Here is a 27,628-nt window from a genome sequence, read left to right on the forward strand (position 1 = left end):
AAGATTTAAAAAGTTATTTTGTATTTATTGAAGTTCATGACAGACTAATAAAGTACCTCCAAATAAAGATGAATGTACTAGAAAATATTTGCACAATAAAGATGAGCAAAAATTAGATCTCCTGAGTATTGTCTGTTGTCGCTGTAACACATTATGAAACAGTAACTTAAAATACACAAATTTATTATTTTACAGTTCTGGAGGTCAGAGGTCCAACCCAGATCTCCCTGGGCTAAAATCTCGGCATTGGCAGGGCCTTGTTCCTTCCCAGAGGCTCCAGGGGAGAACCCATCCCCTGGCTTTTTCCAGCTTCCAGAGGCCACCCACATTCCCTGGCTTGTGCCTCCTTCCTCCATCTTCAACACCAGCATGTTGCATCTCTCTCTACTGTCCTTGGAGATTTTTCATTTCCCCCTGGCTATGACACTCTTCCAATTCCCTCTTCAACTTGTAAGGACACTTGTGATTATACTGGATTCACCTGGAGAACCCAGAATAATCTCTCTACAACAAGGTCAGCAGATTAGTACCTACATTCCACCTGGAACTTTACTCTCTGCCATTTAACCCAACCTATGCACAGGTCCTGGGGATTAGGATGTAAAGTCTTTCTGGGAAAACGGGGGGGGGGGGGCATGATTCTATCTACCACACATTAAATACACATGTCAATACACCACTATTTAATATTTTGATGACAGATAATTGTAATTCAGTTGCCTTAATCTATCTTTTTTATCTATATAAAATGTATTAAACTGGCCAGATGCAGTAATAACAAAAACATGTAAAGAGATATAAAATAAACTGTACAACATTATAAAGTAGTGGCTATTTGTATTTGTTTATATGTGTACATATAAAACTATACATGTATACATATGGGTATGTGTGTGTGTATACACACACACCCATAATTTTATAGTTAATCAAGTGGTTCTAGAAAATCAACATACCATAGAGATTCCTGGGAAAGTAATGCTTATATAATAAGGCTATTTTTATGAGGATCCAAAAATCAACCAAACCAAAAACAAGATTCTTAATGAAGAACATAAAAGTTAGAAACAAACTTCTTTCTAGTTAGTCTTTTTTCCTACTTATTTTCTTCTCTCTTTTTCCTGTTGGTGTTCTTGTCCAAATTAAACGTTCTCATGCTCTTAAAGGCCTGCCATGTGTGGCGTGTCCACAGCCCTTATGAGCAAGGTCAAACCATGAACACACAAGTATATTAATGCAGCTGCTTTGGAGGAAATCACTGAAAAACAAAGAAGAGCCATCTGTGTACTGTTGCATCCAATGTACCTGTAATTCGGAGAAGGTCCCAAAACACTGTACTTGTAAGCATGACCAATGTCATTGGCAAGTGCCCGGTCCATGCCAGACTTAAAAGACCGGAATGTGGTAGTGACGGTCATTCTCGGTCAGCAGAGAGATTTCTGGCCACTCCCTCAGTGGCTCTTCTGGATAGCAGACTTCAAAGTCCCTGGAGTTAAACTTGAACAGTCTGAACACTTTTATCTTGACTTCAAGGGCATATCCAAGTATAAACATATCAATCTGGGGGAGAGATGAAAGAGTGGTCACAAATACACATTTCCATATTCCTGCCCTCCCACCAGCAGGGCGAGCATGCTCTTTGGCAGCTTGTGAAATAATGTCCTTGTTTACAGACCCACACATGAGCCACTGAGTGAGCACGGAGTTTGGAACAATGTCCCTTACGTGGAAGGCAGGGGACAGCAGAAAAGCAGAAGGAACATCTCTCTAGACTAATGTGAAGAAATCACAGGGAAAGCCGTTTTGAAAAAACCTAATAAAAAACAATAACAAAGGAATGCTCGTAATAAAAATTAGTTTCCCAATCAGTTTTATATCGTTTTAAATCAATTTGTGTAAAAAGTTCAGAAGATGTTGTGCACTTCCTAGGAAAACAAAGCAAAAGAAAACAAAAACCCTTTTCTATGGGGATATAAAAGCATTTTCTGGATTAAAAAAATTTTAATACTTTCTACTTATCTACGGTAAGTAATCAAATGCTTTCCCAAACCTTATCTCATTTTCCACATGCATTTCTCCTAGTTAACCTGTGTTGTGAGAGAACCCATTACCACTGAGAAGCAGCATGCTGGGTCAGAAAGGCTACCCAGCACTGGGGTGCAGCCACAGGGCTGGAAAGACACAGTGACCACCCGGAGCAGTGAGGCATGTTACTCTTCTCTTCTGCATCTCTGGGGCAATAACACCAACCCACCACTCTGTGCAGCTGCTCCCAACCCTGCTGAAAGCTAACGCCAGGTGCCTGCGTTTTCAAGTATTGCCAATATCATCTTTGATCAAACACACACAATTCTTCTGCCCGGTGTACCTGCTCTAGTCCACATGTGTCGCCTACAGAATTTAGGTGGTTCATCATGAAGCTCAAAGGATCCGATGATGTTTCCCGGGAAAACAGAAGTCTGAAAAGACTGGGAATGACCTTTTTCATCTTCATTTGTTCATAAACTTCAGTGACTTGGTACAGCATGATGAACTTCAATGCTTCATACAGTTTATATTCTAGAATGGCATTCGAAAAAAGGATGTTGCACATACTTCCTCTTTTGTGATAATCTTTCATTCCACTGAATTCAATCCACTAAAAACACAGACGTCAACATGAAATTTAGAAGGTTAGGGTGAACATATTCTCACTGCATAACTTTTAAAGTACTTATAAAATAAAGAAAAGATTACTAAAGGGGAATGGAACTTTAACTTTTCATATTATATCTTTTGGCATGGATTTTTTTAAAACCATAAGTATACTTGTACAATAACAAACTAGTTTCAATGAAATATTTTTTCACAAAAGCACTACCCACTAGGTAAAATACTAAACAAGTCAGTTTCCTAAAACTGCTAAGACGCCGGGTCACACAAAGGCAGTGCTAGTGGCCAGCAGTGCTGGCTAGCATTCCTCAGCTCCCACCGTGGGCCACGCACAGTTTGAGACATTCTGCATGTATTATCTCACTGACTCCTTGCAAGAGCCGTTCAGGGAAGGTTCTACTTATATTTCAGTTTTACAGAAGAGAACACTATGGCCCCAAAAGACTATAGTGTTTCCGAAGGAGGATTCATTCCAACAATCCAGAATCTGTTTTTATTAAAAGACAGAAAAAAACCAGAAAAAAACTCTGAATCAAATTATAACATCTTTGCTGTCACCAGTTATTGATAGGGCACATTCCAGAAGGGGCACTTCTGAGTGCCTTGTCTGGAACTTGCAACTCACTTTTCTGGGGAAACAAGGTTTCCTGCCAGCCCATAAAGGGGATGACTGTCACGTAAACCAACACTCGGAGGAGAATGAAGCTCAAGGGGAAGAAACCATCAGGCACACAAAGCAGCGCTGTGCCCACATTTCCTGCTGAACTAACTAACACGGGTGACGTGCCTGACCTCAGAGCTAAGTGGCTGCACTGGGGAAGGGTGCTATCATTCCTACCCTTCTACCCCAGCCACCAAACACTCACCTGTGTTTTCAGTAATTCCACACATTTACGTAATTTTCCAAACACATTTGAACCTGTATACTTCTCAGGACCAAAACTGTATTGCTGGATCCAATTACAACCTTGTGAAAAGAGTAGTTTTTCAGGAAGCTTGAAAAAGAAGATGCCAACAATCATTAGTATCTCAACATTTATTACACACAATTTGGAATATGTCACAGCACATAATTTATCTCATTTAGCAATCTTCATTATAAAAGACTATTACTGCAGTTAAGGAAACACATATAGTCACTTCATTTAGATTTGTGGATTCATGATTTGAATAATTTCTTTTCTTTTCTTTTAGGTGAGAAGAGGGGAGATAGTGACGCCAACTCTCACAGGCACCCCTGTCTGGGCTGATGTTCGAGTACTGAGCTATTTTTAGTACCTGAGGCTGACACACTCAGACAAACTGAGCTATTCTCAGTGCCCGGGGCCACGCTCGAACCAATCAAGTCACTGGCTGTGGGAGGGGAAGAAGGAGGGGGAGAGGGGAAGAAGGAGGAGGAGAGGGAAAGGACGGGGGAGAAAAGCAGGTGGTCACTTCTCCTATGTGTCCTGACTGGGCCATGAGCCAGGACCTGGATCATATTTTTAATTCACAATTTTACAATTTTATAACTGATGAAAACTTAATTATAAAACTAGGTCTACAGAAACAATATTTTTGGATAAAACACTTCCCAAACTACCTAGATATATCCTTTTAGACCTTATTTTTAACCAAACGATGTTAGAGCAACAAAATACCATACATCTGGCATGATGTAGATTTTAGAATGATGCCCGTTGGGGTTCAAACCCAGCCCTGTCCCTCACCAGCTGGGAGATTACTCCACCAGCAGAGTAGGAAACGGCTCAGCCTCATCCTCCATTGCAAATCAAGGACAATTTGATAGGATGCTCATTGGGGTTAAATAAAGTAAGGAATAAATAATAATCTGATCCCTCATAAGCATCCGGTCATTTCCCACCCAGTTCAGCTTGTGCAGCCCAGGGTCCCAGTGTGGCTTCGGCACTCAGCAATGAGCACCTGCAACTATTTGCTCAATAAAATGAAACTAATAAAAACAACTCTAAATTTAAAATGTAACAGAAATAGGAAATGTGTAGCTATACATATATATACATGTGTGTGTGTGTGTGTGTGTATACACTGCTCACAAAAATTAGGGGATGTTTTAAAATGAGTATGAAGCAGTAAAATATCCTCTAATTATTTTAAGCAGCGCGCGCACACACACAAACACACACACACACACACACACATACACTTTATCTTTCTTTGCTCCTCCAACTGAAATTCACACCCTTGATTAGGCATACTACATACAAAATAAAAAATTCAGGTTATCACCAAGATGTACTGTCTCACGCTATTAAGAAAATGAAAACAGGCCCTGGCCGGTTGGCTCAGTGGTAGAGCGTCGGCCTGGTGTGCGGAAGTTCGGGTTCGATTCCCAGCCAGGGCACACAGGAGAAGCGCCCATCTGCTTCTCCACCCCCTCTCCTTCCTCTGTCTCTCTCTTCCCCTCCCACAGCCGAGGCTCCATTGGAGCAAAGTTGGCCTGGGCGCTGGGTATAGCTCTATGGCCTCTGCCTCAGGCGCTAGAATGGCTCTGGTCGCAACAGAGTGACGCCCCAGATGGGCAGAGCATCGTCACCTGGTAGGCATGCCGGGTGGATCCCGGTCGGGCGCATGTGAGAGTCTGACTGCCTCCCCGTTTCCAGCTTCAGAAAAATACAAAAAAACAAAACAACAAAACAACAAAAAAAGAAAATGAAAACACTAGGCTCAGATTGGGAGAAAGTATCTGAACTCATATATATGATGAAGCACTTGCATCCAAAATATATAAAGAATTCTCAAACCTCAATCAATAATGAAAACAAAACAATAAAAAATAGGCAAAAGATCCAAACAGATATTTCCCCAAGAAGATAATATGGATGGCAAATAAGCACAGGAAAAGATGCGCAACGTGGTAATTCATTAGCGCAGTGATCCCCAACCTTTTTTGGGCCACGGACCGGTTTAATGTCAGAAAATATTTTCACGGACCAGCCTTTAGGGTGGGACGGATAAATGTATCACGTGACGGAGACAAGCGTCAAGAGTGAGTTTTAGACAGATGTAACAGAGGGAATCTGGTCATTTAAAAAAAATAAAACATTGTTAGATTTAAATATAAATAAAACGGAAATAATGTAAGTTATTTATTCTCTCTCTGCGGACCGGTATCAAATGGCCCACGGACAGGTCCCGGTCCGCGGCCTGGGGGTTGGGGACCACTGCCCTAGGGGGATGCAAACTGAAAGCCCAGCAACACTGACACACCCACCAGAATGGCTGGAACAGAAACAACCAACAGCAGCCCTGACGACACCAGCGCTGGCGTGAATGTGGAGCAACTGGACCTGGGGCACATCCGTGGTGGGACTGCACCCGGGCAGAGCCGCTCTGGAGAACGGTGTGGCAGGTTCTGCTACAGCAGGCACACACCTACCACAACACCCAGCAGTCCCACCAGAAAGGAATGAGAAAACTTATATTCACACAAAACCCTGTGTGGGAATATTTATTTATAACAGCTTTATTCATAGTATTGACCACTGGAAACAATCCAGATGTCCTTCACTTGGTGAATGGATAAACAAACTGTCACACATCACTCAGCAGTAAAAAGGAATGAATAGCATATTTCCGGAACCATCTGGATGAACTGCAAATGCATTATGTTTAGTGAAAGACATCGATTGAAAAGGCTACACACTGGATGATTCCATTCATATGACATTCCAGAGAAGGCAAAACAACAGGGACAGCAGACATATCAGAGGTCGCCAGGGGTTGGGAGAGAAGAAGCACTGTCTGTGGAGGGAAACGGGGGATTCCTTGGGGTAGCAGTTACACACTGGGTGTATTTGTCAAAAGTCAGATAACTAGAGTCAAAAAGTGAATGTTAGTAGACCACCTTACTAACAAAGGACAGGTGTCCCCTCAAGAAAAGATGATGGCATTAAAAATAAGCAAACAAAACTGAGTGTGACCGTCTTTCTGAGATGCTCTATTTGTGAACTGACACGAGAGACAGAGGACCCGGTTAAAAGACCTCTCGAAGTTCCTTCAATCTCAAGATGCCCTGCGTACAAAGCTGCCAACAGGAGACCCAGAGCAACTGTTAGTTATCATCAAGGTCACTTTGCATGTTTCTGGTAGGAGGACGCACCTTAACAATGTCTTTTTCTTTCATCCAGGTTGGAAAGGAGAGGCCCTGGCTGAATATCTGAAATAACACGGATCTTAGGGCATCGTAGTTATCTCTCTTTACTTGTCGAACACATTTAATATGACGCCGCCAAAACAGCTCCTCATAAGCCTATAAGCGCAAAGAGAAAGTTGTGTTTTAATTCCACTGAATAAGAAATTAACAAAAGTGAATTCAACATATTTGCAGTGATGCATACTCCCAAAGCAGACAATAGAAATAAAAACAATTATAAATTATAAATTGGACCACATGTCATTTCAAAGTGACTTTTTTGTATAGACAGTGCCATGCTATCGTGGATGTAAGCATCTAAAATCCCAGGGCCAGGGAATGCTGTTGTGGAGAGATCACAGATATAGCCTAAACATGGTGAAACATACTGTATACTTTAAAAGCATGCTAAGGACTACTTTGAATGTACCACTTTTTTTTTTCTTTTGCTAGTGGCGAGGTTAGGCAGCACTGCTGGGTGTATTTACCAAGATTGATCCAATGGAGAATTCTAAAAATCCTCAAAATATTTTTGCCAAGGGGCCTGATCCCTGCAAGGACAGGTCTCCCCGGCCTGGCCCGGGGTGCTGAAGAGAGCGGATTTCGAGGTTTCTGAAAGCACAGACTGGGTTCACCCAGCCCTTGAAAGCACTGTCTCTAGGTAAAAGGCTCAAAGCCAATGTCTCGCAGATGTTCGGCTTTTCAGTTAGAGCCACAGCTGTCCCGTGTGTCACGTTTGGTATCACTCTCTCTGGTTCCATAAGGCAGAATGGAAAGTTTGTTTCCTGAATTTTACACACAAATTCTCCATCTTCCATGGCCTTGGCAAACAGACACACCTTCCTCATCAGCTTGGCACGGGGCGTCTCCCCCTTCCATTCTCTTGCACAGTAGCCAAGTACATCTACTTCTGCCTCCACGCTGAGGTTCCCTGAACCAAATCAAAAATAAAAGGGTAGTAGTTAATTTTCCCTTTCCTCTTCCTTCCTGAACCCTCTCTGCACCTTAAGGAAAGATATGCATGAAAATACTTACTTTTGAATTTTCTCTGCAGATATCCACTCCACCTAAAATATAAAGAAAATAATAATACCAAAATTCTACTTTCATTACAAAGATGTTTTAGAAATGTGAAGATGGTACAACTGCTGTCCTGGCCAGTTGGTTCAGTGGTAGAGTCAGCTTGGCATGTGGATGTTCTGGGTTCAATTCCTGGTCAGGGCACATAGGAGAAGAGTTCATCTGCCCTTCCTCCCCCCGGCTTCTCTTTCTCCCTCTCTCTTTCCCTCCTGCAGACATGGCTTGATTGGTTCGAGAGCATAAACTGCAGGCACTGAGGATGGCTCCGTGGAGCCTCCACCTCAGGTGCTAAAAATAGCTCGGTTGTGAGCCTGGCCCCAGATGGGAGAGCACTGGCCTCAGATGGGGGTTGCTGGGTGGATCCTGGTTGGGGCGCATACAGGAGCCTATCTCCCCTCCTCTCTATTTGAAAAAAGAAAAAAAGATGGTACAACCACCTACCATTTCAGCCGGTACCCCAAATGTAAATGCAGCTGTCTGACATAGCAGAGCACCGCCACCAGAAGCGAGACTGCCAATGTCACGGATGCCTTGGCGATCCCCCACACAGCATCTAAGGCGTGGCTTGTGACAAGTGTCCAGGAGTTAACTTGGTCATTTCCTACAAAAAATTGAATTAAAAAAATCACATCTCAATTACACAAGTCTGCTTTGTTTAAAGGGGAAAAAGATACATTAGATCATTTTACCTACAAAGTATCTATGGTTGATTTACATAAATATTTCTAAAGCATTCAAAAATTCAATCTGAAAAATGAAACTTCTATTTCTCCTATAATAAGTGTCATATATAAGAATATCTTTGTTCCCAGCCTGACCAGGCGGTGGCGCAGTGGATAGAGCATTAGACTGTGATGCAGAAGACCCAGGTTCGAGACCCCGAGGTCGCCAGCTTGAGCGTGGGCTCATCTGGTTTGAGCAAAAAGCCCACCAGCTTGAACCCAAGGTTGCTGGCTCCAGCAAGGGGTTACTCAGTCTGCTGAAGGCCCACGGTCAAGGCACATATGAGAAAGCAATCAATGAATAGCTAAGGTGTTGTAACGGGCAATGAAAAACTAATGATTGATGCTTCTCATCTCTCCGTTCCTGTCTGTCCCTGTCTATCCCTCTCTCCCTCTGGAAAAAAAAAAAAAGAATATCTTTGTTCCCAAAATTCAAGAGGAAGAGTGAACATAGAGAGTGTGGGTTTCAGAACCCCTCAAACTTGAACGCGAAGCCTGGGGCTCCTACTTCCTAGCTTTGTGACTGCGGGAAGCCTACCTTCTCTTGCCCTGACGTGTCCTGACTGTAAAGTAGGGGTGAAATACTGACCTCACAAGGGAAAGACGGAATGAAATGATGTAAGGACCGGTATAGTGCACCGTGCCCTGTACTGAACGTCCGTGGAATCCAAGAACGATGCCGGAATCCTGCTGGGCACCGAGCATACAAGGGTGGGGGCAGACAATCACACTGGGAGCCTCTCCTGATGCCACCATCCACTTCTGCCCACTTTGATATTCTTAGAGCAGTAGGGGCCATAACGTATGGCGTCACCTTACCACATGGAATGAGGGCCTCAAACTGCAGGCACAGAGACCTCATTTCGAGCAAGCGGACCGTAAAGGAAGAGTCATGAGATGGAGACAGATGTGCTGCTTCTGGTATACACTCTCGTTCCTGATTTGACAACAGGAAAAATGAGTGCCATCTGGGTACTTGCAATATTCTGCTAAGTGTAGGAGAGTCCTAATGATGTTATATTTGAGCATGTAAAATACTGAAACTCAAATGAGGAAGAGCACTTCTGTACACTGGCCAAACCTCCTGAGGTTCATTGTGAAATAGTTTCCTCCATCGTATGGAGTTTAGAAAAATTCCATTGATTACCATAGTAAAAGCCTCATCAGGATGGAATCTATACTTGTAGGTTTTTGATAATCTTTAATGTGCATATAAACCCTTAAAAAAGAATTTACCAGGAGAAAAAGAAACAAAAAAAGTTAGCAAATAAAAATACATATTATTTTAATCTTATTATTTAAAAGACATTTTCAAATACAGGTGTTTATCATTTTAAATTGAATAGCTATTCATTATAGAGTTCCATTTAGAAATGTAATAAAACTTTTTACAAATTGTTTAAAAATGTAGAGCCATAATGCCTTTACATCTATAATTTAGACTTTTATTGGGTAAATCTGATTTCCCAACCTTGAATGTTCTGGTATAAGCAAATATTTTTATTAAGTCCATAAATTCATGGAAGAACTAGAATATTATCTGTGATACATAATTCCTCCTACTGTAATCAAAATTTTTTAGAAAAATGGAATGCTGCACAAGATTTTACAGTATATTTTTTCTCTTCATATCAATGTCATATCAAATTATAAGTTGAACATCTTTTCTTATCACTACATATAGGTCTACATTATTCTTTTAAAAGAATGCCTAACATTGCAGTATACAGACAGAGATCACCTCTGAAATCATTGCCTAATGGAAAAACATTTGCTTGTTTCCATTTTCCACTTAGAAACATTGCTGAGACAAACACTCTCCAACAGTCCTTGTGGCTCATGACAGCTACCAGGATAATTTCAAGAAAAGGAAACTCTAGGTCAAAGGGTGTGCACATTTTTAGTTTTGATAGATGTTGCCAAAGTGCTTTCTGAAACAACACTGCCAATTAACACCCCCACCCCGTGACTTGAGTGCCTATTTCCCTGAATCCCACACCAGTTTTGAACTGATCTCACTGTAGCATGCAAGTCTGAATAACACTCTCACACTTCCTTCTTAGTGAAGAGCCTGCCAGAGCATGTCTACTTCCACTGAGGTGCTCATCTGCATGCAGACGTGGAGGGCCCAGTCTCAGAGGTGGTGCCCGGCTGCCACCCTCCACAGAGCGCTGCTCTCATTTGTCACAGATGGCATCCCACCCCCTGCATTCCTTTAAGTCACCATCTGGTCACTAGGGCATCTGATTTGAGACCCCAACCCAGGACCTTCTGAGCAAGAGGCCTTCTCTGCAGCTGCCCAGGGCCTGCAGGAGGATCCACTGCTACCATGGTTCTCCCTACACCTACACACACACACACACACACACACACACACACACACACACGTGCACGTGCACACACACACACACACACACACACTTCCCTAGCCTACTGCCCTTATCTTCAAAATGAAATCCTGCCTGCAAGCCAAGTGAGGGTAATCATTATCAACCCATCAGAAAAAACCACATACCACATGGGGTTCAAAACCCCCTCTCCCAAACAAGCCCAGAACAGAGGCCTGACCTCTTGCTGCCCTCTACCTACTGTGCCCACAGGTTTTTGTCAAATGACTCAGCCAAGAGGAGCCAGGGAACATAATCATGGGGGCTGGTGTGGGTACCAAGGATCATCTGGAGGTAGACTTATGAAGTCACATGCGCTCCCTTCACTCCCCGCAGCCCTGGCCTGGCCACACGGCCACATCCTGGATCTCGTGGAGCTGACCCAAGAGCCCCTGCTGGTAGGTGCACCAATCGCAAATCACAGACAGTCCCAAGGGGCTCACAGGTGATGTTCTCAGGAGGACGCCTCCAAGGCAAAGGAGAGGAAGGACAATGTTTTAGTAGGAAAAAGTGTGTCTCCCCTGCTCACTAAAACAGCTATAGTTTGAGCTTTTGCTAGGGGACGGACCCTGTGCTCAGAGTTTTACAGGACTTACTTCATTTGCCGGAGCTCCCTGGTATGGGTCCGATCCCGACCCTGTACACTCCCCAGGGAAGGGACTGCACCTCTCACAGCTGTTGTGATGGTGAAGGAAACCCTTGGCAAGGCGCTGAGCACGTAGTCTGGCATACTATTAGTACCCAATAAATGGTTATTATTTTTATTGCCTTAACTCTAAGCACCCTTATTTTATAAATGACATAATTATGACAGAGATTAAGCAAGCGGTCAAGCCAGACTTCACAGACAGGGGAGGTGTGATGACAGAAGTTGCACGCCTCATCACCAGGTATCCTGCCTTTGAATTACGTTCCTGGGGAAATCTGCAAATCAACCTTGCTGCAGCAAGTGGACTAAAGCTTTTAGAAAGAGAATTGAGTCTTGGTTGGGTAACTTGATTGGTTAGAGCTTCGTCCCGACACACCAAGGTTGCGGGTTTGATCCCAGGTCAGGGCACGTACAAGAATTAAGCAATGAATGCACAAATGAGTGGAACAACAAATTAATGTCCGTCTCTCTCTCAAATTGATAGATAAAATTTTTTAAACAGAATTAAAAAAAGTTTTTCCTGCATGTGTCAATAACTCAAAATAAAGAGACAAAGAACATCCTATATCAGAGGCCTCGTGAACACTATCATGACCACAACTCTGATGATCCTGTGGGGCAAATCTCATTCCCCAAACACAGCAGACAGAGATTCAAATTTTCCATGTCAGTCCTTACCGGGGTCCCCCATCTGCCAGCTTGCCAAGGAGAATTCAGCAACTGTCTGCCCACCTCCCCTCCCCACCCTGGAGAAGCCCTCTGCCTAACAGGGAACTGGCCTCATGGAGTCCTGATGGGACTAGCAGGAAGGGAGAGAAGGTTCCAGTAAAAAGAGGGACCAGCCCTGGCTGGTTGGCTCAGTGGTAGAGCATCAGCCTGGCGTGCAGGAGTCCCAGGTTCGATTCCCGACCAGGGCACACAAGAGAAGCGCCCATCTGCTTCTCCACCCCTCTCCCTCTCCTTCCTCTCTGTCTCTCTCTTCCCCTCCCGCAGCTGAGGCTCCATTGGAGCAAAGTTGGCCCGGGCGCTGAGGATGGCTCTGTGGCCTCTGCCTCAGGCGCTAGAATGGCTTTGGATGCAACAGAGTGACGCCCCAGATGGGCAGAGCATCGCCCCCTGGTGGGCATGCCGGGTGGATCCTGGTCAGGCGCACGCGGGAGTCTGTCTGACTGCCTCCCTGTTTCCAGCTTCGGAAAAATGAAAAAAAAAAAAAAAAAGAGGGACCAGAACAAGGGAAGGAGCAGGGCGTGTGGGTGGCAGGAGGTGCTGGCAATGGCAATCTCCAGGAAGGGGAGTCACAAGAAGACACAGAAAGCAGAAGCATTGCCAGGAACTATGGGTTTGATCCTCCTCAACGTCTGTCAAGTGACAATTGAATTTTCTTTTTAATACATTTGGACTGGACCGCTCGAGAGGTGGCTGAGATGAGGTTCTATACAAGCACAGTGCATGTCTATTACATTGGAAAGTGGGTTATCCAGCTCTCACACTTTCCTCCGATTGTCAGCACTGAAACAGGCCCAGAGACTCCAACCCACACGGGCAGGAGTAACAATGAGTGGGGTAGATATCCTTGAGCAGCCTCCCCAGCACCGCCTGAAATCAACAACACGTCTGTCGGAAACTGAAATCTCATCCGTGATCCCTCATACTATATATGGCAGATGAGACCACTGACTAGAACTGAAAAAAAAAAAAAAAAAGGCCACTGTTTTTTGTGGTAAAATTCTACGTAGAATTTTTTTCCATTCTCTAAAATGCACCAAAGCTGAAAAGATTCAAACATTCAAACAGGAAACCAAAAGAAAAAAATAAGAAAAACCTGAAAACAAAACTAAAAGACACTGAAGAGCCGGAAGCCGGGCGGGTGCCAGACAGCAGCCCGGAGCCCTGGGCTGCTCTCAGGGAAGCCCCCGGGCCGGCAGGCCTGCGACACTCCCATCGCTGCTCTGTCCCTCACTGCCTCCACTTCCCCACGGTCTGCCACACTGCCCCCTGCTTCCTCCCCTAACCCGTGCAGCGCAGCCACTCTCTACTGGGCCGCACTGTCACAGGCATCTAGCCGGTGACCTTCTCCTGCAGCAGAGAGGTTGGATCACAGCTACCGGATGGGCCACGGTAGGGAAATCAGGCCTAAGCTAAAAGGCAATTTAATTTCGATGTTTGAGACAGAAGAGGCAATGAAGATATGTGCATACATACATTAAAATCATCTTTAGTAAATTTAAGGTAAAGAATACTGAATTTAACTTAGTAACTATAACAGACGTTATCTGCTGCAATGCCGTGTTTTGGTTAATCATCAGAAGATGGAAGAAAGAGTGGCCAGGCAGCAAACAGGGAGGCGGTGGGGAAGGTGGCCACAGCACTCTCCCTGTGGGGGGAGCAGTGGGAGGTGCAGAAGGGAGGACACAGCCACATCAGAGGTGTTGGGTAAACTTTTCACACTTTTCTGAGCTGTGTTGTGGAACACTACTCCCTCTGAAAAGCAAGTATGGCTTTTGGGTAATTCTGATCAATGGAGGGAGGTGCTGCAGAGAAGCCAAGTGGGACGGAGGGCAGGAAAGGCCTGGGAAGACCTTCCCCCACCCCTCACCCTCTGTGGGCACTGGGCTGGCAGTCAGGGAGATGACGTAAAAGCCGCCCAGCCTGCCCTCTGGAAGCTCATCATCAGTTGGCAGATGCCCTTCCGTCAGGAAAGGCTACTGGTCAGCTTGTCCAGGCCCACGGTGCCACGACCTATGCTTCCCGGGGTCAGCACATCCTGGTGTCGGAGTCTAGGAGGATCCAGAACAACACGAGGCCCTGTGATGCCCAGGTGGCAGGGAGATCTCCCTTCCCTGTGGGTCACTCTCTCAGAGGTTACTGTTGAGAAACTCAGGCTCACGGATAAAGCAAAGTATCATTCATTAGTCCAAACAGACACACTCGGCAATATGAAACATAATGGTGCACATGCAGAACAGTCCTATGAGGTCATGAAGGGTTACAAATAGTTTGGGGCACTGGAAGACTCTTAGGGACTTTTAAAGGGTCAGCATCACCATGTGAAAGACTGAGTTTAAATAGTCTTGGTTCTTGCAAAACCAACCATAGATGAATTGTTTTTAGGTCAGTTATGGGGGAAATGTTCAGAAAAAAAATCCTCTTAATCTTTGAAATGGTAAAGTCAAAAGACTTTCTATGAATTTGTATCTCAGGTACTACTAGTTCTTCTCAATTAAGAAATGTGTCTTCCACTTAGTAAAGTGCTATAACCAATAACTACAAGATCAGTATCACTGAGTAAAAGAACCACCAAGTGAAAGGATTTTATCTCAAAAGTCATGATCAGTAAGACATTCAACTGCAGCCCTGTCATGCAACCTACTTAAGCGTCTAGCACAGCCCCCACAGAACTAGGGTCATTCCACCCAGGGCTCCTCCGAAACCAGGGCTGTCGGTAATACAACAGGAAACTGCTACTTGCCACACACTGAGTGAAGTGTGTGTGTGTGTGTGTGTGTGTGTGTGTAACAACATCACAGCTCAGAGGTCTTTTTTCATTTACTGGGCACACCTTTAGGAGTGCTAAATGCAACCCATCATATTAAAAGGTGTATGTTTATTTTTCTAATGATGTGGAAGGGTTTTAAAACCCACCCAACTATTAAAACACAAAAGCTGCAGATGGGATGAGCTTCAATTGAAGAGCAAGTTGTAATCCTCCCAGAAAAATCCCAGAACTCCGGGACCACTAACCCAACCAGCCACCCACCCAGCCAGGCCGGCTCCCTGGCTGGGCACAGACCACTGGTTTGGCAAAACAGGCCCAGACTCTGTCTTCACTTTGCCATCTTCTACCTGTGGGACCTCAGGCAAATTGCTCAGCTTCGATGATCCCCAAAGGCAGAGACCGACAGTGACAACAGAGAGTTGGAACAAAATGAAACACAGTAAGCCACAGGAGAGTGCTCAAAGTCGCAAAGGCACTATGCAGATGTAAACCTCCCCAAGTCCCTGCTACAACCTCCCCTCCATCTTGTCATGGCGCGGTGTTTACACACCTCACCACCTGGGAACTCAATCCCTTGTGTGGGAATCCATTTCCTTTTCTAGAAGGGTTCTCTCTTTCTCTATCATTATTCTATGAATATAGATTAAGCTCCTCTTGTAGGCCAGGCACCATGCCAGGAGCTGATGCTACAGTTGTGAACGCCATAGAGTGGACTGTCCTGGTGCTGATTCACAGGTGGACCCTCTAGGTGTGTATGGAGCACAACCAAGGCAGTGGCCCAGCGGAAAGGAATGTGGCTCTGCCAGCAGAGGTAACATGGGACCCTGGCCTAGAACTGCATTGGATGAGAGGCAGAGCTGAGACCCAGAGGATGGACAAGAGTTCACGTGATCAGAAAAGAGAGGGGGCCGACCAGGCTCAGATCAGCAGGGCCATTAGATGTTGTGAGAGATGCTGATATTTAACTGAGATCAAGGAAAGCCCCCCAAGGGTTTTAAGCAAGAGGTTGATGTGATCAGATCTGTAACCACAATTTAAATCGCTATTGCTTGGGGTCATGAGGCAGGTTTGATTCCTCTTCTGTGCCACAAGCTTTCATATCTTTCACAAACTCACAGAATGCTTTGGACTGAAGGTACTGGAACTCCACTGGTTCCCCAGGGCCTGATCCTGACCAGCCCCTCAGCGGAGGACTCACTCCCCGGGTGCTCCCTCTGTGCTCCGTCCACAATGCAGGTGGGAGTATTCATAAGCTATCTCCTACTGGCCTGAAAGCACCTCAAGGTGAACGCTGACTCTTAATTCACTGTGCACCTGGTCGTCTGATGACCTACCACATGCATCTCTGAGATGAAGAAACTGAAGCCTAGAGAAAGCAAGAAGTCTGAACTTGACCCCACATGTTCAAGATCAAGGTCAGCATGCCCTCTGAACTAACTACATAAGTAACTGGCTTTCCTGAATGATTCTTTTCCAAGAATTCAAAAACAATCATGAACTAAGAAGGCAACTATCATTTCCACAGTGCTTCTTTTCCCTTCTAGATTAGACATTTCTCTCAACCAGTCTCATACGACATGCTTTGTTTTATCCTCCAGTCACTCTTCATTGTCTTTCATGGTCCTAATTACTCTTATCTGAACCCATTCCACACTTAACTTAGACCCCGAGCCAGAAAATGTCGAGTGTGGCCCACACGGAAGAGCATTCAGTAACATGACCACTTCTTCATTCTCGATGAAGAACTGGCAGGTACTGGGTCAGAGAGTAAGAATTTGGGCTTTGCCAGCCATCTGATCTGTATCCCAACTACTCAGATCTGCCCTAGGAATACTAACAGGGGCTGTGTCCCAAGAGAACCTAGTGTATGGGCACTGAGTTTCAAATTTCGTATAAGTTGCACATGTCAGGAAATGGTATTCTTCTTTTAATTATTTTTCCAACCATTAAAAAATGTAAAGCCATTAGCTCACAGGCTGTATAATCAAAAAAATAAACCAAGCAGGACAGACATGGCCCAGGGGCTGCGGCCTGCCAAACCTTATTCTAGATGATGCATTCCAGTCCCTGCGGCCTGGGACCGTACTAGCATTGTATAGCTGAGAAACACACACGTCACCGACTCACATTCAGCCCACCACCCACTCAGAAGAAAGTCTTTGGACCTGTTGCCGGACTGTGTCTCTCTCTTCTGAAGGGGAGAGGGCCAGGCACCCTCATCCCAGCATCCTCACGTTACCAGGCAGAGGGCTTTCCTGCAGCTCTGGCGCAGCCTCCGGCCCACCCTCTCACTCTCCTCCTTCCCGGGGAGAGGGGTGATGGCAGGTTTAGGAACTGCTCAGCTCAGGCCGGCCCTCTCCAGATCTGCCTGCCTGCCTGCAGACAGGCGCCCCCGGGCCTGCTGTCTCCCTGGGGGAGAGGCCCGGCCTTGAATGGGTAACTTCAGCTCAGGCCCTGCTAGCAAGCTCATCCGGCCACACAACTAGAACATAAGGATTTTTACCAAGGGGCTGACACTGAAAAATCTCTGACCCCGTGTCCAACTTTCAGTTCATTCAGAACCTGGGAAGAGAAGCAAGGGTTGTCTGGGTGGTATGTGCAAGTCCTTTGCCTTTCGGACCGAGGAGCGATGCATCTCCCTGCTAAATTTCATGTCACCGGACTGGGCTCACTGCTCCCACCGCCACAGCATTTGCGGTGCTCTCTCTCTCTCTCCTCTTAGGTGCTTAAGATTAAGCTTGTCTTCTGCATCATAACACAAATCACTTATGAACAGGTGACAAGAGAGAACTAAAGGGACACTCTGCGATAAGCCACTCTCCCCTTTCACCCAGCGAGATTTTTCCATTCATCAGAACCGTTTGCTAATGGTTACTAATCTTTCCCATTGGCTTCCCTTCTCCGACGCTATTTCCACCTGTAGCCAGTAGTGATATTGGGGGGGGGGGGGCGTAGGGGTATTTTGGTTTTGTTCTTACATTCGATGGATGTGTCATCTATTTAAAATCTTTGTGGCTTTTCTTAATTGTAGGGAAAACCCAAATCCTGGCAGCCAGTGAGGTGAGCTGGGAAGGCCTCTGCACGAGGCTTGACAAGTAGTGGCACACTGCCTAGGGCACCAGTCTAGCCAGAAGCAGTTCTCCTGGAAACAGGAACCAGCCCCTGGAGCCAAAGGAGAAGTTGGGATGGACCCACCACTGATGGATGCATACGGCAGAAACTTCCATGTCCTCCATCCCAAGTCTACCTCCTCTCCTCTCACGAACCCATTTCCCTTTCACTCAGGGATCCTTTAGGTCTGCTCTCCTAAAGAGAAACCAGTGGCTTCAAAACCAACTTATCAACTACTAGAGAGCTTTGCACTCCAAGTCTATGAGCCAGCAACATCAACACCACCTGGGCCCTGCATGCAGGTCCTCAGGCAGTCTGTGTCTACAGGAGTCTGCATCCAGAAGGTCCTCAGCGACCCATGTTCACAGAGTCTGAGAGGGGCTGTGATGGAACAGAGATCACCCTGCCTGGCTCCCCTGAGCATTTTCCGATGTACTGGGCTGGGCACAGGGACCCGTTCTTTTTTAAGTGCCTGGGTGATTCCAATGTGTGGCCAGTGCTTAGAAACACCGCTCTGAGTAAGGGTTTCCTCCTCCCTTGGCCGTTTCTGTTATCTCCAATATATTATCACATGCCAATTAATTTCCAAAATTACAGCTAAGAGAAATCATGCCAGATAAAGGAGAGTCACACTGGTCACATCATCCAGCTGCACTCAGTGTGGCCTGTGCTTTGTGTTTCTCTCTCTTTGGGCCATTTGAGGGGATACTTTTACCAATCAGTGATGTTTTGCTGTGGCTGGGAGCCCTGCTTACCTATAAAGGAACACTGCTGAAATTAATAATAAGGCATCCTGGGCCCTGGTCAGTTTGCTCAGTGGATAGAGCATTGGCCCAGCCTACAGAAGTCCTGGGTTCGATTCCTGGTCAGGGCACACATAAGAAGGGACTATCTGCTTCTCATTCCCTCCCTCTCTCCCTTCTCTATCTCTTCCCTTCTCACAGCCAGTGGCTCAACTGGTTTGAGCATGGCCCCAGGCATTGAAGATAGCTCAGCTGATTTGAGCATCGGCCCCAGACAGGGGTTGCCAGGTGAATCCCACTAGGGGTACATGTGGGAGTCTGTCTCCCTCCTCTCACTTAAAAGAAAAGGGGGGGAGGGTTGGCCTGGGACTCTCCGAGCTTTAGAACTGAGAGGTTCATGTCTCAGGATATCTCTCAGTCCCAGGCAAACCCGGACGAGTGGTCATTCTATGTCCAGGGTCCTCGAGGTCTGACCTGGACTTCCCAGTTTCCTCTCATCTTTTTCTCTAGGTGACTGGCTGCCTCCCGTCTCTCACTTCTGCCCCACCCCACTCTCCCGTTCTCTGCCTCTCAGCTCCAACGTCACTTTCTTGGGCCAGGATTCTCTGACCCGTTCCCACTCCTGGCTTGATCAAATCTGTTACCTCCTCCCACAGCACACGGGGTCCTTTCCCCCACAGCACGGTCAGTTTACACAGTGTGTTTGTGTTTGACTAGTGTCTGTCTCCTTATGGAGGTAAACGTCTTAAGAACTAGAATTGCGTCTGTTTTCTCTCTTTCTTGATGCCTAGACACACTATAGACCGTTAATAAATATTTGTTGAATAAATAAAACGAGTCCATGTAATCTGGGTCTAGTCCATGTCTCCATGACAGACTGCCAGGATCCATTCCCTCTGCTTCCACAGAAATGGAATCCTGACTTCCAGCTGGATACATAACTGCTCGGAATAAAGCACATTCCTTCTTCCCTAGGCAGAGCCATCTGAGTGAATTCTGACTAAGAAGTGTTGGAGCAATTTTCAGAGGGCTCTGTTGAGAGGGGTGTATTCCTTGCCCTTGCTCCTCCAGACTAGCCGGAATGTAAGTGTGGTGACTGGTGTTCAGCAGCCATCCTGGACCAGGTAGAGGCACAGGCCTGGAAGCTTTTCATGTAAGAACAAAGTAGAAGGAGTCTGGGCACTTGCCACCCATTCCAGCCCTGTGGAGCCACCTCTAAGCTTTGACATGGGAGAAATTGATTTACTTACTTGGAATTGTTTTGTTATTCTATCTACCATACCTAATTCCAACTAATAGCCTCTATCTTGGTGGTCCTTTCTGACTTTTAACATGTATGTCAGGAACAGGGAGCCAGAAGTGTGTTTTCTCTTCCCTTAATTACACTCACGTAAACATCAAGCAGGAAGTGAGAATGTGAAGTGGTCGCCTAGTGGGACAGTTGCAAGGTAGTGGAATGAGCAGGCACCAGGGAGCCAGGAACCCAGGGCCTCGTCCTAGAGAGCTGAGCGGCTCTGGACCTCAGCTTCCTCCCCTGGGAGCAAGCATCGGGGCACCAGGCTATTAACCACTATTTCCCTTCACCCTCCAAAGGCCTCTTTATGTTAACGTGTTTGAGTTACTGTGGAGCTAGTCACATTGGGGCACAAGGCATTGGATTTTAAGTTGTTGTGAAACGAGTGAAGTTCAACGAACCTCAAAACTTGCACCACAGGAAAGATTCCTTGTGCACATACAGCAGGCACTAGAGACCCAGACAAAGACAAGCAAATGCTCCAAGCTTTAGACATGCATGCCTAGTTTTCTACAGATTTATTAAGACAGCTGACCTGAACCACAGTTTCGATAAAGAACCTTTTCCACAAGGCCTTCCGTTGAGGCGATCAGTTCCTTAAAAAATAGCAAGAAAATAAGAAAAATAGAGAAGACCGAGACAGAAGGAAGAGGAGGAACCATATCTTCACATGTCATAGGCTCCACATTTTGAATGACTCAGTCAACTAGGTAGAAATGGGAGAAGACAGTGAAATAGTAGAGCATGACAAATGACAGTACAAGGAAGGGCAGCCAGCACTGGCTGTACAAGTCCTGTCACAACAATCAGCTCAGTACCCAGAACTGAGTGCTGGGATACACCATGGATAAAACTGCTCTAATAAACCCTCTCTCAGTTCCAGTGATTCTTTCCTCTGCTTCAAATTTCAGAGGAAGGAACCTATATACCTGAGTCTTGTGTGTTTCAGGTGTAAAACTGAGAAACCCAAAATTTATACTAATAATTCCACTGGCTGCATGTGTGTTTCAAGGTGAGCAGCCAAACTAATTCTTAGCCACCAGCAGAACTCCAAACTCGTTTTTTAAATGCCAAGTAACATAACAAAGAGCTGATCTCGTCCACTGACATCAGTGACGCCCAGCCCCTCATGTCTAGATGGGGAATGATAACATTCAGCCCACACTGGCACTGGGCTGTCATCTCTTCCACTTCCCCTTTCCTATCAGCCGTTCTGCTTCCTCCACGGCATTTCGACCTGCCCTAGTGGTCTATTTAGAAGACACAGAACATTCAGTTCTCCTGTTACTTTGGAGATCTCACAGGAAAGCTGACGCCTTCTTGTCTTAGGTTGACCAATACGCCTACGATGTGCCAGGCGTTATTCCAAGACCTAGGGAAAGACTCTCTTTACCAGGCAAGACAGAATTTACTTCACTTCTCTTAAACTTGGGAGACAAATGCTTTGAGGAACATTCCCTGTCCTAGGTTAGTGGGGAAGACACAAATTGTTCAAAGCACGTACCTTGATGAGTTTCCACCACCAGCTCCCTGGTCCACCCATTCCTCAGCCACTCAGGAACTGGTCTGTATGCACTGAGCCTATCCCAGACCTAGACAGAGCAGGGAGCTCACATCCACTGACAAGGGGCTCAGGGAGGGCGTTCTGCTTCCCTTTTCTTGACAGTCAACCCTTGACATTGAATGAGATTCTGCTTCTCTCTGAAGTGGGGAGGTCTCTCATAAGAAACTGACTTCTAATTATATGATTACTCCCCTTGCTAGAAGACTAACACTACTATTCATTTAAAAAAATAAAACAGTAACAGGAAAAAACGAGAAAGATTTCATTTAGTTTAAGTTACTATGTAGGTAGGTATCATCCAACAATTCCACAGACTCAAAATCAGAGTCACCTGGTTAAATCAACAGTGAAAGACTTTCTATCAAATTCTGAATTCAGGATTTATTGAGCATAGAATTTTATGTGCTATAGTTGTGCAATTTGGGTTTATTACCTGGGATCCTAGCAACAGTACTAACATATGGAAATGAACATATAACATTTTACCATTCTCTTATTTTAAACATGATATCACCTTGCCATTCTGGCTCCAACTGAATGAGAAAGTAGACAAATGGATAAATCAATAAATGTATATATGATCTCAATTTTCAAAATGGATTATCCAAAGCAACTGAACATTTAACCATGGGTTTCAAGTGGACAAAAGAGAAAGGCCTAATACACTCATCCAATAAGTCTTCCAAAAGCTACAGAGAGACTTAAATAGCCCAGTATCAAGAGCCATGAATGTAGGAGGTTTTGGTTTGATAAGGATAACTTTTCCATAATCTCTCTTATCCTGGACCTCCGATCTGAGAGTTATCTTGAGCAACAACAATGGTATAAAGATGATAACCCCACTTTAATTTAGAACAGCTTAAATGTGAGGAGGTAACTCCGGAAACCAGAGTGCTCTCAGGTATAAGTCTGCACTGTTTCAGGAGACAGAAGTCGGCAGATTGTTAAGAATCTGTTGTGGGTGGAGTTGCACTGCCAGGGTTTGAATCTTGGCCACAACTTACTTACTTGCTGGAAACTTGGAGCGAATTCCATAACCATTTCAAGCATCACAGAGTGGAGCTTGTAAAGATTACATAAGACTATCTGTGGGCAGTGTCTCCACATCCAGCACCATGAAGAGAATGCAGATGCCCACTGTTACTGTGGCAGAGACAACACTGGGTGTGACAGGCATATAGGACAGCATACACCCACTCCAGGGAGCCAAGTTAAAGGCTCAAGTGTAATAATAATACCAATCAAGTATTTCTACTCAGCTAAAACACACGGCACCAAAAGTTACACTTTATTTGGTATTTAATCTATCTAACAAAAATGTTAAGAGTTGAAGTATAAAGTGGGACAAACAGGCTGGCAGAAAATATCAACTGTGGACCATCTGGTTTTAAGCATTCTGCTTGTATGCATGTGTTTTTAATTTCAGTGTTTGTTTTTCTCTAAGCCCTCAAACTATTTTTTAAAGAAGGAACCACAGCTACTCACCCCTGGCCCCCTTGGCACACACTGCCCACTGCCAGCACCCCCTCTGCTCCTTTTCCAGCGCAAGAGAAGAGGCCTCGAGGGCACTAGAAAAAGGGGCTAGAATAAGCACACAATTCTTAGCACTGCTTTGCAGTCCGTGTTGAGAGGCAGTGTTTGCACCCCACAATCCTCGTCACTTCACTTGCTGCAGACCAGCTGCTGGGTTCCGATGTGCCCTCTCCCTTTAACATAGTGTTTGCCAGGTAAACTCATCTGCCTGCCTAGTATGGTGCCTGTGGTTCCCCACGGGAATAGGCCAGACTGCTTATGGCAGGTCAGGAACATCTGCTTCATACATACAGTCAGTCATCCTTGAATGGCTTTGGAATAACAGAATCCATGATTTTAAGGAATACACCTCTTAATTAGCAAAAAAGTCTAGGTAAGCAGTGGCGGGGGGTGTAACAGTTTGTATGTGACTCTGTTTCCTAAAATGGGGATTAAAAATAACAGCTACGTCACCTGGCCTGTGGTGGTGCAGTGGATAGAGCATCAAACTGGAATGCTGAAGTTGCCAGTTCGAAATCCTGGGCTTGCCCAGTCAAGGCACATATGACAAACAAGCAAGCAATGAACAACTCGAGTGAAGCAACTATGAGCTGACACTTTTTGCCCCCACCCCATAAAATCAATAAATAAAATCTTTAAAAATAACAACTACCTCATGTATAATGTACTAATAATAATAACAGCTGCTAACCTGTGAGAACTTACAGTGTAAGGTCATGCACGGTTCTAAGCACTTTATAGGCAATAAATGAGCTAAAACACAAGCAGCACTCAAAAACATTAGTCATTACCATTATTTCTAAACTTCCGATTAGCATTAGACCAACGATTTTCAACCTTTTTCATCTCATGGCACACATAAACTAGTTATTAAAATTCTATGGCACACCAAATAATTACATTTTTTACTGATCTTCAAAAAAAACCAACCAGGTATAATTTTGATTCATTCACACCAGACAGCTATTGTGTTGGCTGTTGTCCTTTTTTTGTTTGTTTGACAATCTAAGGGAAAAGAGGTCAGTGCTCCTGACTAAATAGTCAGATACCGCATGTTTTAAAAAGTCTTGCAGCACACCAGTGTGCCTGCCCTGGTACACTGGTTGACAATCAGTACATTAGACTCTTCTCCCCAAACAAAATTTTACCCAGAACAGCATATTAAATAGGAGGCCGAGGAGCAGAAGTGCTCTATATATAGCTGGAGTGGGGAGTTCTGGCTGATGGGTCCCCTATTCCACACTGAGCACTCCTACCCCTTTACCCCTTCCAGGCCAGCCCCTAGGACCACCATGGAGTCCTGCGGCTCCTGAGAACACCATTGAAAACTCAGAGTCTCCATTCTCCCCTCATGTTTCTACTAATGAATGGATGGACAGTGCTTAAGAAAAGCCACAATTTACTTAAAAAGAAATAGTAAAGATGGCTACCAAAAAAAGAGAAAAAAACAGCTACCAACATCTCTGTCCATCCCTGCCCCTTCTGTGGATTTTCTTCTGCTATTGTCCGTTTGCTTTTTATTGTCGTTTCCATTGTTATAATTTGCTATTATCTCAAAAGCAAATCTTGATCACTCTCTTGCCAAGAGTCAGAGGTAGGTTAAAAAGCTGTGACATCCTAGCTTTGACAAGTGATCTTTAAACTTTTTTCCCCCCCTAAACATTACTGGCAGGGAAAAGAAACTCCTAAGTCCTTGGACGTTATATTTGGGAAAGAAAAGTTTTCCATAATCCAATCTTTGAATCACATTCTTCCACTGCTGCACACCAACTGCAGATCCCACAGGCTGGAGCACAGGAAACATTCTTACCGGATTCACAGTGCTGGCACACCTTGAACTTGGTACATTTGAAGGAAAAATTCCTGGCGATTATGTTAAGCCCAGAGTAGGCATACTTTCAGCCTCCCAAAGCAGCTTTTTCCAGCTGTGCCCCCTACCTCCACTTCCAACTTTGCTTTCTCTGCCAAAGTAAGGCAGGGAGAAGGGAAGAAAATAACATAATGAAAAGTTCAAAGGAATACACCCACAGAAACTATTTGGCTAATTTTATAATAATCTAAGGTGCAGAAAGGTTGGAAAATGAGTTCACTCTCCAAACTTTTCAGAGTGGGAGGTAAGTCGATCACAGAATTTAGACTGGGAGGCCTCAGAGATCAGCTAGCCAAACGCCCTTCTTTCATAGGTGAGGACAGGGAAGTTCTGAGTGGTTGTGGCTTCTAGGCACCCAGTTCTGGTAAAATGATGTCTAAAAACTCATGTCCTGACTCCCAGAAGGGTGTTGTTTCCACTACACCCAACAGCAAAATTCCGAACTGTTCGCTGGGTGAATCAAAAGCTCATTCTGGAACGAATAACAGCAATTAATAAGCAGACCTGGCGGCACCTGACAAGTTCGCATAAACCCTGCAGTACCGGCAGCCCAAGCTGTGTTTTGAACAGTCATGCTCCCAAAATTCCCTGGTGGGCTCACACCCCTGGGGTGGTCTCCAAGGTTACAGAAAGGGGGGGCTGCTCAACGTTGAGAAGCAGTTATGCTCATCTTCTCTGGGCTGGGATACCAAGGGACAACTGGATGGCAAGGAAGAAAGCCCTTCCCTTCTCAGGCGAAGGCCCAGCTGCCAACGCAGAGGGCGCAGACGCCAAGACACAGGTTGTGTGCACAGACCTCAGCGACCGACTTGCTCGCGACCTGTGCCATACTGTGCTGCTCCTCTTTGTTTTTTGTAACTTTCTTGTTAAAAAGACAGTCTCGATTGCTGCGAAGGTGTCGGCCACATCCTCTGCCAGCAAAGCGCGAAACCCATCAACTTCCCTCCGACAACGATCAAGTATCGGGGGGGACACCAAAAAGGAGACACCGCGCTCCTCGGAGGCACAGCCCGACCCCAACCGCTACCCGGACCCTCCCTCTCCACCCCCGCCCGGTGCCCCCCGCAAGACGTCTTTCTCTTTCCAGGAACCTGCCTTCCTCGCCCAGGCAAGTCGCTCGCTGCCTCGCCCCAAACAACTCTGCCTCCCGAGGACACTGTTCCTGATTCAGATGCGCCCCAGGTCCCCGACAGCTACCCAAAACCCTGCAGGGGGTGTGGAGGCGCAGTCCGTCGCCGTCCCCCACCCCTCCGAGCCCCCAGACACTGGGCTGCGCCCACGGCCGCGGAGGAGAGCGCGTCCCAGGCTGCCAGCGCCCCTTCCCCGCCCCCGGCCCACCTGTAGCGATGGTGCGAGGCCGTTCCCGCTCTTGCGCCTGCGGGGGGATCCTCCGCGCCGCCATGCCAGCCGCGCGCTGCAGACGGCGCGGAGCCTCGGCCCGTGGATCTGTCAGCCGCGGCGGCCGCCCGCCCGCGCCCGGGATCGCTTCCCCGCCGCGGGTGGGCGCGGGAGTAGCCGACCCGGGGATGGCGGTCCGCGCTCCTACTCCAGGCCCCCCGCGGCCGACTGACGCGCCGCTCCGCCAATGGCAAGCCGCGGCGAGGTCTAGGGGCGAGGCCGGCGGGGCCGGGCGGGGTCTCCACTGGGTGTTTGGGTGGTGTGCCAGGATTTGCGCGGAGGCGTTGGATGCTCCGGAGTGGCGCGGAGGTAGCTCTTGGTTTCCAGGCGCCACTCCAAAGGAAACAGCCTGAGATTTCCACCTGCGTGGATCCCGCGATCTCCCTGCAGTTTACACCGATGGCTCGCTGAGTGGGAGGGAAAGGAGCCTGTAGGTTGAAATGATGGGGGAGAGGGACAAGTGCCTTTTTCCTTCTCCGCTGCAAAAAAATAACAGGATTCCCTCGTCTGGCCCTTAAGTCGTACCGCTGGTCGGTCCAAGCCAAGGGAGGGCGAGTCTGTCATCCAGATATAGCGTTGGCCCAGGGCCTGTTCTACTAGATTGGCCACATTTTCTGATCTTTATTTCCCTCTCGGTCAGCAAAACGGGGTTATGCTTACATAGAAATCAGTTTTACTTTAGGAGTGGGAATGTGTGCATTATTGATAAAATTAATCCTCTGATTTAAAAAGGAAAATATATGGAAGTAGTACACTGTAAAAATAAAGAGCCCAACAATAAAAAGACTCAACAACATTCTTTTAACCCCTAGTTTCCTAGTCAGATGGACACCCTCCCTTTTATTTTTCAGAAGAAAGGGGAAGAAAATAAAAAATTCAGTGAATACTTCCTCTTTTTCCAATATACACAATTCCAGAGACATACTTTCTTGTGCATATTTTGGCACTTTTTGAAACAGAAATTTCATAACTAAAA

The 27,628-nt window shown here is 45.9% G+C and overlaps 1 protein-coding gene across 1 annotated transcript; it reads right to left on the bottom strand.

Annotated features, from left to right (window-relative positions):
• OTULINL (OTU deubiquitinase with linear linkage specificity like) lies at positions 1–26,811 on the bottom strand. Its single transcript, XM_066374284.1, has 8 exons — positions 26,593–26,811; positions 8,327–8,486; positions 7,841–7,872; positions 7,645–7,736; positions 6,773–6,922; positions 3,519–3,647; positions 2,369–2,638; positions 1–1,560 (listed from the first exon to the last, which is right to left on the bottom strand). The coding sequence occupies exons 1-8, from the start codon at positions 26,654–26,656 to the stop codon at positions 1,387–1,389; spliced, it is 1,071 nt and encodes a 356-aa protein (XP_066230381.1). The 5' UTR covers positions 26,657–26,811; the 3' UTR covers positions 1–1,386.
• Between the last annotated feature and the right edge of the window lie 817 nt (positions 26,812–27,628).

This window comes from Saccopteryx leptura, chromosome 1, assembly GCF_036850995.1.
Source record: "Saccopteryx leptura isolate mSacLep1 chromosome 1, mSacLep1_pri_phased_curated, whole genome shotgun sequence".
In the NCBI taxonomy this organism is placed as follows: domain Eukaryota; kingdom Metazoa; phylum Chordata; class Mammalia; order Chiroptera; family Emballonuridae; genus Saccopteryx; species Saccopteryx leptura.

What these genes read in the sequence shown, in the direction of transcription:
- OTULINL (XM_066374284.1), bottom strand. Translation starts at nt 26,656, where the DNA reads ATGGCGGCGCGGAGGATCCCCCCGCAGGCGCAAGAGCGGGAACGGCCT. An exon ending in GTGCCAAGCTGATGAGGAAG is followed by an intron (nt 6,923 to 7,644) that starts GTGTGTCTGTTT and finishes TTGCGCTTATAG; the next exon opens with GCTTATGAGGAGCTGTTTTG. An exon ending in TGGAATTACTGAAAACACAG is followed by an intron (nt 2,639 to 3,518) that starts GTGAGTGTTTGG and finishes CTGTGTTTTTAG; the next exon opens with TGGATTGAATTCAGTGGAAT.